Raw genomic sequence first — 15,805 nt, 5'->3', positions numbered from 1 at the left:
CAGGGTGTAAAAGTGAGTAAGAGCTGCACAGTTAATAGAGGAACAACTGTCAGTTCATAAATTTGCTTTCAATACTAGGAGTAATAAGATGCCCTGAGAATCCCAATATTTTGGTTCAGTTTAAAAGAAATTAACAAAATAGGTTATGAAATCATGTCCACTACAATACAAGATCCTACTTCTGTAATCAACAACTTTGTGGGCATCACTGCAAACTTTTCCTTTTACCAATACTGTAGGCTGTAGTTTGTAACCCTTAAACTCTACGATGTCACCTATTATAAAGAAGTTGTTTAGTACTAAGTCAAGCCATTGATCAACTTAGCTGAATATTTCTATGCCAGATTCTTCAAACTGGTACCACCCTAACGTGTTAGATTTCAACTCCCATAAGCCCTAGCCAGAATGGAAGTTGAAGCCCAATATCTCTGACTTACATCAGATGGAGTCAGCCCTTTACAGGCAGAGGACGTTTGGTCTTACCCAAACTACAACAGCTCTCCTGTGTTTCAGAGAGTGGTCTTTCTGACCCTTATCTGGATATACCCAGAACTGAAATTTTCTGCAAGGAAAGCATTTATTCCTCTAAGTGCTAACTATAATTCTCTAGCACTTTTCAGTTACAAAAGGAAGGAAGGAAGGAAGGAAGGAAGGAAGGAAGGAAGGAAGGAAGGGAGGGAGGGAGGAAGGAAGGAAGGAAGGAAGGAAGGAAGGAAGGAAGGAAGGAAGGAAGGAAGGAAGGAAGGAAGGAAGGAAGGAAGGAAGGAAGGAAGGGCTAATGATGAACACAGGTGTGAGGAAAGTTTGTTGCAATTAAAGCAAAATGATCAAAAACACTTTGAATATTATAGTCACCATACAATTGCTGGTAAATATCATGTTAGTTACTTAACAACTAAAATTACCTTTCTTTGCTCCAGGTGGCGCTTCATACATAAAATTTAGACCATTCTTGACACGTTCATCTCCCATAAGCAATCTTTATAAACATATAATAAATCAAATGACAATATATCACAAGAAATATATATTGATTCAAAACATATTTTACAATAAAGGTAGCGTATAATGATTCCACAATAAGATATAGCTCAATTTTTTTCTAGTAGAAGCTTTAAATACCTGGGGTACATAATAATTTTGGATTAAGCAATAGTTCCTTTTTAAACACTGGAACTTCAGCCTCAAATGTATTCCTAGACTTGACCTTATATTCCAAATATTTTAGCTTGTCATGCACATTTCTAAAGCAACAGTGGGCCTGAGAACACTTGTCAAAAAAGAATTCACATTCTGAATGCAATTCCTAAAATACTGATATTCTCTGATCTTTGAAAGACTGAGCAACATATGTGATCTGAGACTAAATCCCTGGGAAGTGAGGCAAAGAAAGATTTGCAAAGAAAGTAGGTATTGCTTCATAGCATTGCTTCATAGATCCAGGAGATGTATTTTCTCTGCTGCGGTATCTGCCCTATGGAATAGCATCTCCATGAGATCTGGATGGCCCTCACCCTGTCGGCCTTCCATAAAGCTTTAAAGACCTGGCTTTTCCCTCAAGCACTGGGGCTGGGATGTCAGATGAGCCCAGTTGGTTTGTCTGCCTGCTATTGATTTACAAGATGGAATGGATTTTTTGGACCTTGGGTACATTATATCTGATTGTTTGTTATAATTCTTTTTAACTATTTTGGTGGTTGTTTTTGGGTTATAATTTACTTTTAGTCACCCAGAGTTCCATTTTTGAGATGGACAGTCGTATAAACTGGTTAAATAACACCTTTCTCAGAGATGTTTACAGCAAATAAAATATTTCAATCATGTAATAAAACAGTATAAAACAAACATGTATAATAAAGATAACTAATGGAGCCACAAATTTAGGGGGTCATACTTTAATTATAAATTTTTATCACCCAAGTGTAAAATAAAGAGCCACATCTCACCTGTTATCATAAGATTCTTGCTCTTTAAGATATTGCTGCATTAATTCTTCTTGTTTCTTCTTGTCATAAGATATTTTCTGTTCTGCCATCCATACCTAGTTGGAACAAATGTGATTTAAATACCATTCTTGCTTAAATTCCTCCTTTCACTTTTTGGAATTCCATATTAAATGCACAATGCTCTGAAATTCTGTAACTTTAATTATTACTAAAAAAAATCATCCAGGCATTCTTGGGAGACTCAAGTAAGAAGATATGGACCTTTTAACAGAAATATTTACTATGGAAGCTAGGCTTCTTACTAGAAACAGAAGATCAAGTCAAGCTCACATCTCCACTATGCTCCATGGGACCTTCTCTAATTGTTTGGCTGTTATGGATGCTAAGAGACCTCTGGAAAGATTGGCAGAAGAAGCAAAACATGTACGCAATGGCAACCTGTGCAGATGAGTCTCTATGGCACTCCTTTGCTTGGGAGTGGGTAAAAAAACACCCCTAAAAGTAGCTGAACCAACCTGACTTGGTCATCAACCTCCTGGAAGAAGACACCTGAACTGCATTGAACTGAATTGAACTAGTAACTGATTAAATAAGCAATGCAACATGCTTAAAAAACCAGGAAGATGGGATTCTGCAGATTCTACTAAAGAAATCAATGGAAAGAATGAGCCAGATTAAAATAATTAAGCACTGTAGAAGCAGCCTTGATATTAGCAGTCTCTATAAAATGACATTTTATATTAGTAATAAAATTAACAATGTAAATAATTATGAACATTCTGAGAATTTCAAAAAATCTTTTCACAGATTCTTCACCATAAGCTCATAAAGTCAAGAGGCAACATCTCTTCGGGGCTAGATGCAAAGTACTGTTTTCACAATGCAAGTAAACCAACATGAGAAACCTCTGTGATCAGAAAGATCACTGGGAGTAGTCTAACACCTTTTGCTGTTTTGGATGATGGGCAATTCTCCACTGGGAATTTTGACTTTGGAAGTTCCATGCAATATCAAAATCTGCTGGTTGCTTATTTAAGAAAAGAAAAACACAACTCCACTGAGTTCAGTGAGACTGAATTTCCAGATAAGGATTGTTGCCTAAAAAGCTGCATTCACACAACGCACTGAATGACAAACCTGGCCAGTATACTTAGTTTGTGGTATAATGTGTCATCTTTTTTTGTGTATGTGTGTGTGTGCGCCTTCAAATCAGTTTTTGACTCCTGGTGACTACCTGGACTAGTCCTTGCAGTTTTCCTGGCCATGTTTTTGGAAGTGTTTCGCCACTGCCTACTTCCTAGGGCTGAGTGACTGGCCCAAGGCCAGCCACCTGGCTTCGTGCCTAAGGCAGAACTCGGGGGCTCCCAGTTTCTAGCCTGATGCCTTAACACTACACACAAACTGTCATCTATACCCAGAAAACTGGATCAAGTAAACCATATATAGTGAGAACACAGTCTAAGCATCAATACAAATTATATGTTGTAGATATCCTTGTGAATAGCACACAATATACCTTCAAACCCTTCTCAACCAAATTTGGAAGATCTCAGGACAGCTATTCCCAATCTTTAAATACCCATGCAAATGTATATTCTCTACACTTTATGCCAGGCATAGACAACCTGATATACTCCAGGTGATTTTGACTTCAATTCTCCCAGTCCTTGCCAGTGCATGGGTTCCTGATCTTGCTTTAATGGATTTTGAATGTCTGGGAATCCATTTAATAGTTTCTCCTCCTCCTCAATCCTCCCATTGCCAACTCTCCATCCCACTTTATTTATTTCTGCCCCATCTTTGTTCTTAAGCATATAAAACAACACTCAGCCCAGCTATTGCTGCAAATCTAGAGCCGAGGAGCAGGCCCTTGCTTTAAATTCAGTAGGACTCACTGTGGAAAAGAGGTGCGTAAGATTGGGCTGCAAAACAACACATTACAGTACAAAAGGGGCACCCTGTCCCCCTCTTTGTTAAGATGAGTAAACTTAAGAAATGAGAAAAAGGGGACTCATCTTTATAATGCAGACAGCGGGTATCCCCCTAGCCAGGGCGATTATCCTCAAACTGAGGGAGGCAGAGGCGGAAGACGGGGGGGGGGGGGGTAAACTGGCAATATGCTGGATATGTTTAGTTCGGAGGACAGGAGGGAATTTTTTTGCGCCCAGGATGCATCTTCAGATGAAGGGCCTCTCTTTTTTTCGGGGAGGAAAGAAGACCAGACAGGGAGAACTTCTGAAAAGCTCCTTTAAACTAATCAATACACAAACATCTCCGATTTAGGCCTCCACGTCGACGGGAGGGGAGAGACGCTTCTCCCTCTCTGTCTCTCCTCCGGGAAAGGGCCCCGACCGACGGCCGCTCACCTTTTTAATATTGGACTTGGAGGCGGGGTGGAAGTCCTTCTTGCACATGAAGTTAGCGAACGACTTCCCCATGACGGCGAGGTGGCGGCGGCGGCGGCGGCCTTTTTCTCGCTACGGCGCGGGAGGCGAACGGCGCCCGCCTGCTTTCCTGCGCGCCGCTTCTGTTTACTTCGCCCGGGCCAGCTGCGGCTTTGACCCGGGACTTCCGGGGCAAAAAGCGGCGGCGGCGGCGGCGTTTCCTGGGGCTGGAGAAGGACGGGGAGCTACCTTGCTGCGGGCGGCTCGGTCCCAGGACCCGAGCGCCGACTGGGAGGGCGGAAAAGCAGCAGCGCGGCGCCTGTTACGCGCAAGGCAAGGCGGTGACGCCAGACCGAGTTGCGGTCCAGCGCGGAGTTGACGTAGGGCTTGGCGGCGCGGCGGCTCTGGGCGAAGTTCTGGGTTGCTGAGCCTTGTTGAGCGAGCCGCCGGGGCCTGGTTCGCGCACGTAACGCCATGAACGGGGCTCGGCGAGCCAGAATGGCTTCAGGTTAAGAGAGAACGGAAGCCCGGGTAGCATGAACGGTGGCGTTGTGGCACCTTAACCCTGTTAGTTGTTTATGCCTTTTTCTTCGTACAAGCAGCCTAGAAGCTAGTGGGTAAGCGGCGGGGCTCTTTTCTTCCTTTCTTCCATAACTCTTCCCCCCATTAGTCTTCCACCAGCCTGAGAAGCATCTAAGGTGGGAAAAGCTACCTCCTTGCGGGCTTTGGGACTAACTTGTATGGAACTACTGGCGGAGAGCGGGGCTTCTGAAAGCCGTGGATGGAGTTGCCCGTTCTCTCTTTCCGGCCGCCACTTGGTTTCGCCTGGCAGCGTTTCCCTTCTTCCCCCTTCCTGTTTCTTATGTGCACGTGCCATTCTCACTTGATATGCTCCTCCTCCTGCTGCCTATTCCACACTCACCATTTGTGGCATCTGACCTCAAAAAGCATCTGGATTCGGGCTGCCTATTTTGCATCTTTCAGTTGCACTGCAGTCCAAGTGGGGAGAGAGACCTTTAAGATGAAATTGAGCCCTGGGTGATCTTTTCTCCTAGCCCTTTTTGTAGAAATTTCTATAGCACTAACGTTGTCATTAACAAAGAGTGGGAAAAGTGGTTGGAGTGGTGGATGGTCTCTGTAAGATCCAAAATTCCCCTGGTCTCTACACCAGTGTTTTTCAACTTTAGCAACTTTTAAGACATGTGGACGTCAGCTCCCAGAATTCCCCAGCCACACATCTTAAAGTTGTCAAGGTTGAGAAACACTGGTCTAGACACACAAAGCCCCGCTCAACAATTTATTCTAGTCCATATATATGGGAGGGAATTTGTCAGGTGTGGATGACCCTTGAGCAATGAACCCCACTATATCTTTCATAAAATATATTACTATCTCCAGGAAAATTAGGATAGCAGTTTATCAGTTATGGAGCATTCAGAGATATATGGCTGTTTGTTACTTGATTTTGTTTTTCAGGATGGCTGAACCCTTTTCCTGTGATACTTTTGTGGCTCTGCCTCCAGCTACACTAGGTAGCCAAATCATCTTTGGAAAAAATTCTGATAGGCCTTCTGATGAAGTCCAGGAGATTGTGTTTTTTCCTACTGCTACTCATGATCCAGGACAAAAAGTTGAGGTAAGAGTAACATTCCTAGATAGATCATAAAACCTATTGGGAAGTTTTATCTGAGAACCTTAGAAGGTAAAATAATGAAACATATTTGTTTCCAAAATCACATGCTTGTGCAGTTATACAGCTTGCCTGCATAGGTATCTACAAGGGGTGGTAATGATGAAATGTGCACTGCAATTTTTTGATGCATATTTCATCATTAATGTGACTTGTGTACTTGCAGCCATGGTCTGGGATTTATGTCATGATGTCATGATGTGCATTTCATCATTTTTGCATCATTATTTGTAGTAGACACCTATACTGGATTGGAATTAGGAACCAAGAATGGAAGCTGCTCATGAGTGGCAGAGAGAGACTGAACAGTGTCTTTCTTAGAACCATCAAAATCTGTCTTATTCCAAGTCAGATCATTGGAGAATCCAACTTAGTTAGCTGTTAAGTTTTGGTTCAAGGTTGCAATTAATCATTGTGTGGTTTGCTTGATTTTGGGTTTTGTGTATTGTGCAAACTCAGCCATTGCAACTTATAAACTGTGGTTTATTATTTAATGCATTATGTAAACCAAGCCAGTTGTAATCCAAACCATGATTAAACAAACTATGGGTTGGCACAATGTGTATGAATCTAGTTACTGTTATTTGCACTAAATGGCAGTAGTTCTTCATAATTTCAGGTATCAGTCTTTCCTAGTCCTATGATATTTTGGGAACTTTTGCAAGCAAATATATTATTGAATCTTTTTCATCAATATTAATATTTGGCTTGGGGTATATGGTCAGAATGCCCAGTTTTCAGTGATTTTTTTCCCGTTCTTACCTTAGTACGGTGACAGACAACTCAGGGCAAAATTGTTTAGGGGCCATTCCAACAAAATAAATGTATCTTCTAGCTTAGAATATAGTAATGTGGCATATTTTAGGGCATAGGCCTCCTTCCTTCCACTTTGGGTTGTTGCTTATCCCAGTTTATTATCTTCAAGAAACACTTCATCAGGTTCTTGGAATTCATTTCTAATTCTAGTCTGTAGGCCTTTATCCTGAATTTAAAGGTAAAATCTTGGATGAGGATAGCTCTGCTGAATTTAGATACAATTTTCATAAGAAAAATTATCTTAAGGGCAGGATTTAAGCCCATGGTCTACACTTAGACAATACAAACACATTTGTGAGGGGCACTCAGATTTTTGCTCTTGTCTTCCATTGGAACCTCTAAATTCCAGGACCTCATTTTGTTCAAAAGAAACTCATAACCCTGGTGAGAAGTTGTTTGAAGGTCCCAGAGCTCTGGGAATTCCCATTGTACTGAATCTGTTGTATGTGATTTAAGAAGTAATTCTTAGAATATTTTTGAAATTACCATTATTGCAGTGTACTTACATAGAAATCGAACAAGTACCAGAAACATATGCAGTTGTCCTGAGTCGTCCATCCTGGCTATGGGGTGCTGAAATGGGAGCCAATGAATGTGGAGTTTGCATTGGGAATGAAGCAGTATGGGGAAAAGAAGAGGTCTGCAGTGATGAAGCGCTCCTTGGCATGGACCTTGTCAGGTTGGCATTAAGTCTGCTGGATTCACATTAGTTCCCATGTGAAACTAAGTGAGAACTAATTGGTTGTTCTGTACTTGTGGTGTTTTGTCAAACAGCTGCCTTTGGAATATACTATGTGAGATGGAAAATAAACAACTCTGGTATTTGATCTTGAGGGTATAGGTTTATGGGTAAATAAGGGCTTAATGAAGAATGGTGCTGCTAAAACAGAAAACTAAAATGTAGGATTTGGAGGAATTACTTTGGCCTTGCCCAGGAACCATGAAAGCTACAAGCTACTAGTTCATAGAATCTAGTTTTCCTGTGGACAACTCACTTAGCTCAAGGATGTCTGTAGGGAAGTTTTGCGCGCGCACACAGACAAATGGCACATGTGTCATTGCGTAATGACAATTCTGTAGTTGCTAGGATGCTGTGTAGAGGCGTGTGATTGTTTTCATCCCAAAAACTTTGTGTTAGGGTTCTGAGCATGAGCCTAGATGTAAGAAATAAATGTGCATGTTCAAATTCTGTCTTTTAAAGTTGAAGGTGAAGAATGTTACAAAAAGCTAAATACTTTGATTTGATTTTAGGCTTGGACTGGAAAGAGCGGATACTGCAGAAAAAGCTATCAGTATTATTGTTGAATTGGTGGACAAGTATAATCAAGGTGGAAACTGTATGGAGAGTCAAATGGCATTTACATATCATAACAGCTTTTTGATAGCAGACAGAAAAGAAGCTTGGATTCTGGAAACTTCTGGAAAGTACTGGGCTGCAGAGAAAATAGAACGTATGAATAATAACCTTTATTCAATTTCAGTACTTCTCAGTAGACAATAAATATGTATATAGGCAGAAATATCTATCTTCTGTGGCTTCCGCAGAGCTACGCTGATAAAAGTGATGTCACTGATGCTATCATGGTTTTTATAGAAAGCAAGCCTGTTTCTGCTCGGACAGTTACATTCTGTGGATAATCTCTTCTCTACCAGCAGAGCCTTTAAAAATAAAAAGCACCTATATTCCTCATTTAAGCCTGAAAGGCTTCTGGAGCAACTTACATCCCTTTTTCAGATTTCTTCAGCACTGAAGAAAAAGAGGACAGGTGGGAAAGGGAAAGCATTTTAGAAGTGACAGGCCCAGATGATTCCATGAACCTTTAAGTCAATTGGGGGGATTAGCAGTTGTAATGAAGAATCTTAGTTTTATATTAAAAACTGGCTCAGATGTTTCAGCTGCCAAGATCTGGCTACTTTCTTCCAATCATGTGCTTAATTTCTCTCTTTTCTAATCACGGTATTGAGTTAGTTCTACTGCCTAAATTGATACTTGTTGGATATTTACAATTTTAGCTGGGAGGCAAAGTATAGTTTATTTGCTTGATGTGTTTATTGTGGCCGGGTGTAATTATTGCAAATGAGAAAGGGATGGGTCAAGAAGCAGTCAACACTTATATTGTGGGGTTTAGCGTTTTCCTGAAATTTCTTATTGTAAATCTAGACATCTCAATTTCATAATTTTTAAATAGGTCAGTTTTGTGCAGAAACATTTAAAAGTGTAATTGCTTGTTTTCCTTTCCTTTTTAAACAGAAGGAACGCGGAATATTTCCAACCAGCTATCAATCACAACTAAAATTGACCGTGAGCACCCAGAGCTAAGGAATTATGCTCTAAGCAAAGGCTGGTGGGATGGCAAAAAAGTATTTGATTTTGCTGCCACATATTCATATGTCAATACCGCCAGGATGACAACTACAAGTGGCAGATACCGTGAAGGCTATAAATTACTGAAGAAACATACAGGTACCTTTGTTAAGTTATAGGTGACTTTAGAGCTGCAAGTTAGAAAGTCATTGGGTTTGGATGTAGTGTTTTAAGAGATTCAAAATATAGCTTTTTTACCTGAAAGAACAGGGTAAATATATATCTTAATCATATTTTTTCTTGGTTTTGCTTTGAACAGAGACCTGCATACTGCCCCCCAAAGTAATTTAAGATGCAAATGTCAAACTCCATAACTTTTGGAATAATCCTTAACGAATACGGTAACTGACTGTTCATTTTAAATAGCTTACCTCCAGCTGGATCCCTATTAAGTTTCATTCTGATGTATGTATTAGGAATACTATGACATCTGCTTTCTGTGGGAAAATGTCTCTCAGGGCTCTTGTTACGGTGGTTGCTTGTTTGAGTGAAATATTATTTTTAAACCTCTCCTCTGAGGTTTTGTCATGGTACAGGCTTTATGTGCAGGACAACTTGAGTCATTTAGTCCCTTAAGCAAATACTGCAGGAGACCTTATACCACTATAAAATGTATTATCCACTTATCATTTGTCTGTGCAAGGAGTACCAATACTTTCTGGACACAGGATACCCCTTGAATGTCAGCTTAAGCCCTTTAGAATGTTTAAGTTTTTCTTTTCAGTGCTTGTCTGAACCTGTATGGTGTCTCTCTTTCCCCAGGCCTGTTTTCTGCTCCATCTCTTTCTCTCGCTAGGTGTTGTGGCAATCTTGTAATCCCACTGTTTATATTATTTAGAACAAAACTTCTGTTGTTTACCCAAAAATATCCTGCCAGAAACTCATTCTCTAGAGCTGCCCTTTCCAATCTGATCTCCATATGTGCTAAGGTTGTACTTCCCCAGATTCTTAGACAGTGTGGTCAGTGGCCCTGCTGCCCAGGGATTCTGGGAGTTGCAGTCTTGACCACACACGTGGAGGGATCCTGGTTGGAGAATACTGCTTTCAAATAGTTCTTCCCCCTGCCTTGAAGCTTAGTTAAAATTTCCAAAATAACTGAGTAAGGGAAGAGGTCGTATTTTCTCCCTTGCTGCTATCAGCTTCAGCATATAAATCAGAATTACATGTAAAGGCGTGTGTGCTTTGAAAAAAAAACCAAGCCCAAATACAATTGCACCCTTCTGTTTCAATATTCATTTTACTGTGTCCTGCCACTCTCAATTGCAGTAGTTATTCTGGGCTTCCTAGTGGATTGCTTCCCTCTGTAATAGTCCTGTGATCATGCAAATCTCATTCATTTGCAGAATGGTAGGTTCTGAATGCTGAACAGTTTTTTAATACCTGTCTAAGGTTATGGATGTTTTGAAGTTCTATTAGTGCATTTCTTCTAAATCCCTATTTTTCAGGTACTTAACTGTACCATTTTTAAGTCACACCAGGTGTTCAAGTTATCAGTCAATGCAGTTTAGGCTTTTTTAAAAAGCATAGTTGAGAGGGAATCATTACTGTAAAGCATTCTGGTCTCTACAGATTTTACTTTCATTTGTTTAAGAGGAAATCTTCTAAAATTGATATAAAGGATTTGTTTTAATACTGCAATTGCTATTCTAAAATGGTTATTGAGTATTCTAAATTTACAGGAAGAAATACTGAAAATCTAAATTGGAAAAGTGACCGTTGCTATGCAAGGAAAATATTTTCTTAGATTTACAGTAGTCTGAGACCAGAGATTTGGCCGATTATTTCAAGACAAGATCTAATGTCCAGCCTGCAACCAACTCTTGATCACGTGCATATACCCTGTTTGCTGCTTCTTTCTCCCAGCCTCTTCTGCTCTTCTTTGCGGCCTTCTGCCTCATCTCTCATTCTCATGGGACACTCTTGCTCAACCTTGCTCTCTTATTTTCCTGTTTTAATCTGCTTCTTTTTCCTGAGGGATTTTCTGTTGGCTTTTCCTCTGCATAACCCTAACCAGAAGCCCATTTGACTTCTGTTCTCTACAACAAAGACCCCAGGAGTGGTCCAAGAATTTTCTTCTGTTAGAAGTGGAGACTGAATGGTCCTCTTCATATCCTCCCATTTGAGAAAAAGATACCAGATGTATTCCTTGCCCTATCACTTCATAGTACTTAGGCTGGCTCCCAACAATAAATCACAATTAAAATAACCTTAGCACCTAAAATTAGATAGATAGATGATAGACAGACAGACAGGCCTCAAAAGTTCCAAGGATTGCCAGAGTAAACAGGTAAGTCTTTAGCAGTTTTTAAAAAATCTAAAGTTGAAAAGGGAAGTTGAAGTTACAGTGTTGCCATTTCTTGTCATTTCTTCTAAATATACAAGTTGTTTAATGTTCCTGCTTTTTAGCAAATTTGCATATATATTAAATGACTGATATTTATTAAACAAATGTTCTATCTTACATAGGTAATATAACAGCTGAGACAATGATGACAATTCTTCGAGATAAAGAGAGTGGTCTTAACATGGAAGGTGCCTTCATGACCACGGGAAGCATGGTTTCCATACTTCCCCAAGACCCTAATCTCCCTTGCGTTCATTTCTTCACTGGAACTCCAGACCCTGACAGGTAGCACAAATAAAATGTATCCTTTCCTTATAGTGGTTGTTTTAAATAAAAGGCTTCAACCTTTTCTGGAAGTACTAAATACAAGCCGTGAAGGAGGAACTTCATTCTCCAGTGTAAATAAAGATCAGTAAAAGCTTTAGAAAAGTGCAGGAATAAGGAATCTGATAGATAAAATTTCTGATTCATCTTAAGCAAATTCTGTAACAGGAAAGGTGTTTAAAACTTCAGTGGTTTTTGGGTAGAAGCATTAATTGTTTTCTTTTAAAGCAGGGGTTGGGAACCTTTTTGTCTGAGAGCCATGAACATCACATATTTTAAAATGTAATTCCGTGAGAGCCATACAATATGTTTAAAACTAAATACAAGTAAATGTGTGCATTTTATGTAAGACCAACACTTTTAGGCATCTTCTTCAATAAAAGGGTTTCTGCAATTAGCTAGCTGACTGAGGTGAGGAGGATACCACCCCAGGTAGTGGTCCGTGGGGCAGGGCAGAGGTAATGAAGGCAGGGTAGCCAATTGCGGGTGTAGCTGGTGGGATGGACCCTTACAGGCCGTCAAGGAGGTTAGGCCCAAGCCGGGGGCTCGATTTTCGGCCACTGGTGGAAAGTGGCACCGTGCCTGAAATATGTCTCGTACCTCGTTGGGGCCACAAACGGGGGGCCAGCCCAAGATGAGGACTCACCCAACAGAGCAGGGGCAGCGGAAGCAGGATGCAAAGCGGTGCACCCGGATCGCATTCGCGTGGGCCGCCGACAGGAGCTAGGCCGAAGCCGGGGCCTCGATTTGCGGCTGCCTGTGGAGGACGATGTGGCTCCAGGCCCATTCGGCCGCGGATGCTGTGGGGCAAGGTAGGGTGAGTCCCAAGGATGCCGGATGCGGATGCGATGCGGAGGAGGGTGTGGCCTGTGCTCGGCGGATAGAAGACGTGTTCTAAGCCTTACCCCGTTATTTTTTTTATTAAAGATTTGGCAGCGAGCCAGATGCAGCCATCAAAAGAGCCACATCTGGCTCGCGAGCCACAGGTTCCCGACCCCTGTTTTAAAGTATACTAGGAATCTTATCTGCTGAGTAACCATCTTCTTGGTTCTAGAAACGTTTCCACCTAGATTCTGAGACAACTGATATGAAAACTTAGGCTCCCCTGGGATTTATGCTGAGGGAACATAATACTGGAATGTGAAAATAGAAATGAATTTGCACATTGGCTTATTTTTACTTTATTTTGTAGGTCTGTTTTTAAACCTTTCATTTTTGTGCAAAATATTACCCAACTTCTAAACACCAGCTCTCCGGTGTTTGGCCCCGAGGATCCGGTTAAAAAGCAGCCACGATTTTATACGAAGCCAGATAGAAGGCACGAGCTCTATCGAAAACATGAACAGGCAATTGTCATGATGGAGTCCTCAAAGGTTGGTTGATCTTAGAACTGCAAAATGTGATTTAATTTTAAAATTCAAGGTAAGGCCTTCTTGAATTTGTTGTGTTTGTATAAGGTGATATGCCTTGAAAAGATGGTTCTGGCGTATTACTTTTCTGTCACAGGTTAACATGCATTTATGGAAAAATCAGAGTGCGTTTTGTGCATTCTCAGTAAACTCCCCCAAAACTCTTCTTAAGTATACTTTTAACAGCCCTGCATTAAATATGGTATGATTTGATAGAACACTAGTACCTATTACATAGGGTTTTTTAATGTCACGATTATCAAGGCATAGAAGTGATGGAAGATCATGGATCTGATAAATTTCTTTATCTTGGGAATTTTATTCCAGCCATAAGGATGTATGTCATAGAACAGTTGAAGCCTGTACTGAAATGCAAGGCCACAATATAGTTAATCCTTGAGTTACGACCACTTGTTCAGTGACTGTTCAGTTACAATGGCACTGAATGAGTGGCACTTACGACCGGTCCTCAACAGGGAAGTCAGCAGGAGGTCGCAAGTCACACCCTCCCACTTTTTTGCCTGCCACTGTACTTCATAGGTCCTGCCCATGGCACCCACCTGCCCCTGCACTCGGCAGTGCCCACTCACCCGTGCTCCATAGTGCCCACCCACATCACCCACCCACCTGTATCTCTCACCCGCTGGCCTGCTTGTATGAGACTCCCACCTTTTCCCACGTTGTGGTCATGTGAGGTCCTAATTTAACAACGCACACGGTCCTGGACTGCTGGGATTGCTGTCACTAAGCAATGCGATCGCGTGACATTGCCGTTTACGGCCGCATCGCCTAGTGATGGAAATTCCATCCCAACCCTGTCATAGCTCAAGGACTTCCTGTACATTAATGTTTGTAGAAAGTTCACATCTTTCTTCAATCATGAGGCCTGTTTGTGTCAGGGCTGGTCTGTCTGTTAAGATTTCCATTTTGCTGAGTTACAAGTGCCATTTCTATAGTTGTTACCTAGAGAAGACAATGAAAATGCCAGGATTGTAGCATAGCTGTGATTAGGCATCTGCAAGTAAAAACCCCTCTTAGCAGTGTCTCAGTCCATAGGACTGCAATATTACTGTATTAATTTGAAGGAAAGAATAGTGGAGAGAGCGCTACATTAAAACCTCTCCTTCTGACACATTATATAAAGTATTTTAAGTCCAAGGCTACTTGCCCTAAATTGAGCCATTTTACACTTTTTAACAACACAGAATTTTAAAAAAATGTTAACCGAGAGGCTACTTCCTAGGTTGGCTGGAGTCTTGAGCAGAAACTCAAGGGGCTTCATAATTTATTTGAAGACTCAACATTTGTTGCAAATCTTTCCTTATATGAAATCATTGTTTCATTATGCTGCTTGTTTAAAAACACATTTAATTTATATCCCACTTTTCATTCAGGAGCTCAAAACAATGTACTGTGTTCCCTTTTTTCCCACTGCAACAACTCTGAAGTTGTTCTGGGTGCAAGCGACTGGATAAAAGTCAGCATGCGAGTTTCTGTGGCCGAAGGTGAACTAGAATTTGGGTCTCTACATGGTCTAACACCTTAACCACTAGACCACACTGGCTCTCATTGAAGATATAATTGTAGCAAGCATTTGCTATGCACAAGGATTATGTTTGGTTCTATTTTTGAATATGTTTTATAGGAAAAGGCTGAACTGATCATGGACCAGATCCAAAGATTGGAGAAAACGAAGATTGATGAGATAGACCGTATTCTCCAGAGTGGGCACCTGGATGTTGATCAAGCAGTTAATCTCTTTTCAAATTGTGTAGAAGAAGAAATACGTATATATGCGTGAAAATATTTATTTTCCAAAGCAGTTTTATTCATTGTACAATGCTACTTCTGGCCAAATAGCATTTATTATGTGGAAGCTAACTGGAAAATAAAATATTGGCAATAGCCTTAGTAGAATATAATTGCTAATTTTAAATGTGACTTGCAGCCAGCCACAAAGTTTAAAACATCTGCAAAATTACTGATTTCGTTTACTTTGCATATATTTTCAGTCTGTATTTGTGTGGTATTTCATATACATATGGCCAAGTGTTATACACACTTAATAAGCAGAGTTAATAATAATTTATTAAATGTGCATGCTGCCCAACTCTCAGCAATTTTAACATTTAACAATCTAGCTGGACAGGAAGCAAAATAAATAAAACCAGTTATTAAATAAATTAAAATAACTAATTCTGGAATTAATATATATTGACCAAATAAACCCGAAGACATTTTAAAGACTAAAATGGCAGTTGACATAACCAAGTACTGTAAATTATAGCACATTTCCCATTTTCTTGTGAATGGCTTCTCAGATGCAACTTTAAATATTTAAGAATACAAGAAGTATTTCTTTCTATACAGTTCTACTGCACAAGTATGAAAAACATCTAGCTTGGATATGGTGTTATACTAATGCTTTTACCCTAAAAACAACAATGTGTACACAGTGATGTCTATATATGATTTGAACTGGTATAGACTTAGTCTTCAACAAAGAATTAAAAGAATAAAAATGTTA

General features: G+C 40.5%; 2 protein-coding genes across 3 annotated transcripts in view; one reads left to right on the top strand and one right to left on the bottom strand.

Moving 5' to 3' along the window:
- CIRSR (corepressor of RBPJ and splicing regulator) overlaps positions 1–4,452 on the bottom strand; it is an 18,335-nt gene extending 13,883 nt beyond the window's left edge. The window contains exons 1-3 of the mRNA XM_007431916.3: positions 4,313–4,452; positions 1,947–2,041; positions 906–979 (exon numbers count right to left, since the gene is read on the bottom strand). Coding sequence (XP_007431978.1) covers positions 906–979; positions 1,947–2,041; positions 4,313–4,384 — 241 coding nt within the window. The 5' untranslated portion in view covers positions 4,385–4,452. The remainder of the gene's footprint in view (positions 1–905; positions 980–1,946; positions 2,042–4,312) is intronic.
- Positions 4,383–15,805, top strand: SCRN3 (secernin 3). 2 transcript variants are annotated; one of them, XM_025168994.2, is made up of 8 exons: positions 4,383–4,663; positions 5,807–5,966; positions 7,334–7,515; positions 8,088–8,287; positions 9,088–9,300; positions 11,668–11,830; positions 13,062–13,242; positions 14,924–15,805. In XM_025168994.2, the coding sequence occupies exons 1-8, from the start codon at positions 4,383–4,385 to the stop codon at positions 15,077–15,079; spliced, it is 1,536 nt and encodes a 511-aa protein (XP_025024762.2). In that variant the 3' UTR covers positions 15,080–15,805. The 2 variants fall into 2 exon arrangements, with proteins under 2 accessions (XP_025024762.2, XP_007431979.1); XM_007431917.3 differs by lacking the exon at positions 4,383–4,663 and adding an exon at positions 4,705–4,947.

This window comes from Python bivittatus, unplaced genomic scaffold (genome assembly GCF_059951505.1).
Source record: "Python bivittatus isolate LINGU-HERP-01145 unplaced genomic scaffold, Pbiv_v1 ctg000200_np1212, whole genome shotgun sequence".
Classification (NCBI taxonomy): Eukaryota; Metazoa; Chordata; class Lepidosauria; order Squamata; family Pythonidae; genus Python; species Python bivittatus.
Note: the sequence above shows the minus strand (reverse complement) of the source record. Positions and strands in the feature narration are given on the sequence as shown.

What these genes read in the sequence shown, in the direction of transcription:
- SCRN3 (XM_025168994.2), top strand. Translation starts at nt 4,383, where the DNA reads ATGACGGCGAGGTGGCGGCGGCGGCGGCGGCCTTTTTCTCGCTACGGC. An exon ending in CGGCGCCTGTTACGCGCAAG is followed by an intron (nt 4,664 to 5,806) that starts GCAAGGCGGTGA and finishes TTTGTTTTTCAG; the next exon opens with GATGGCTGAACCCTTTTCCT. An exon ending in TCATGATGGAGTCCTCAAAG is followed by an intron (nt 13,243 to 14,923) that starts GTTGGTTGATCT and finishes TATGTTTTATAG; the next exon opens with GAAAAGGCTGAACTGATCAT.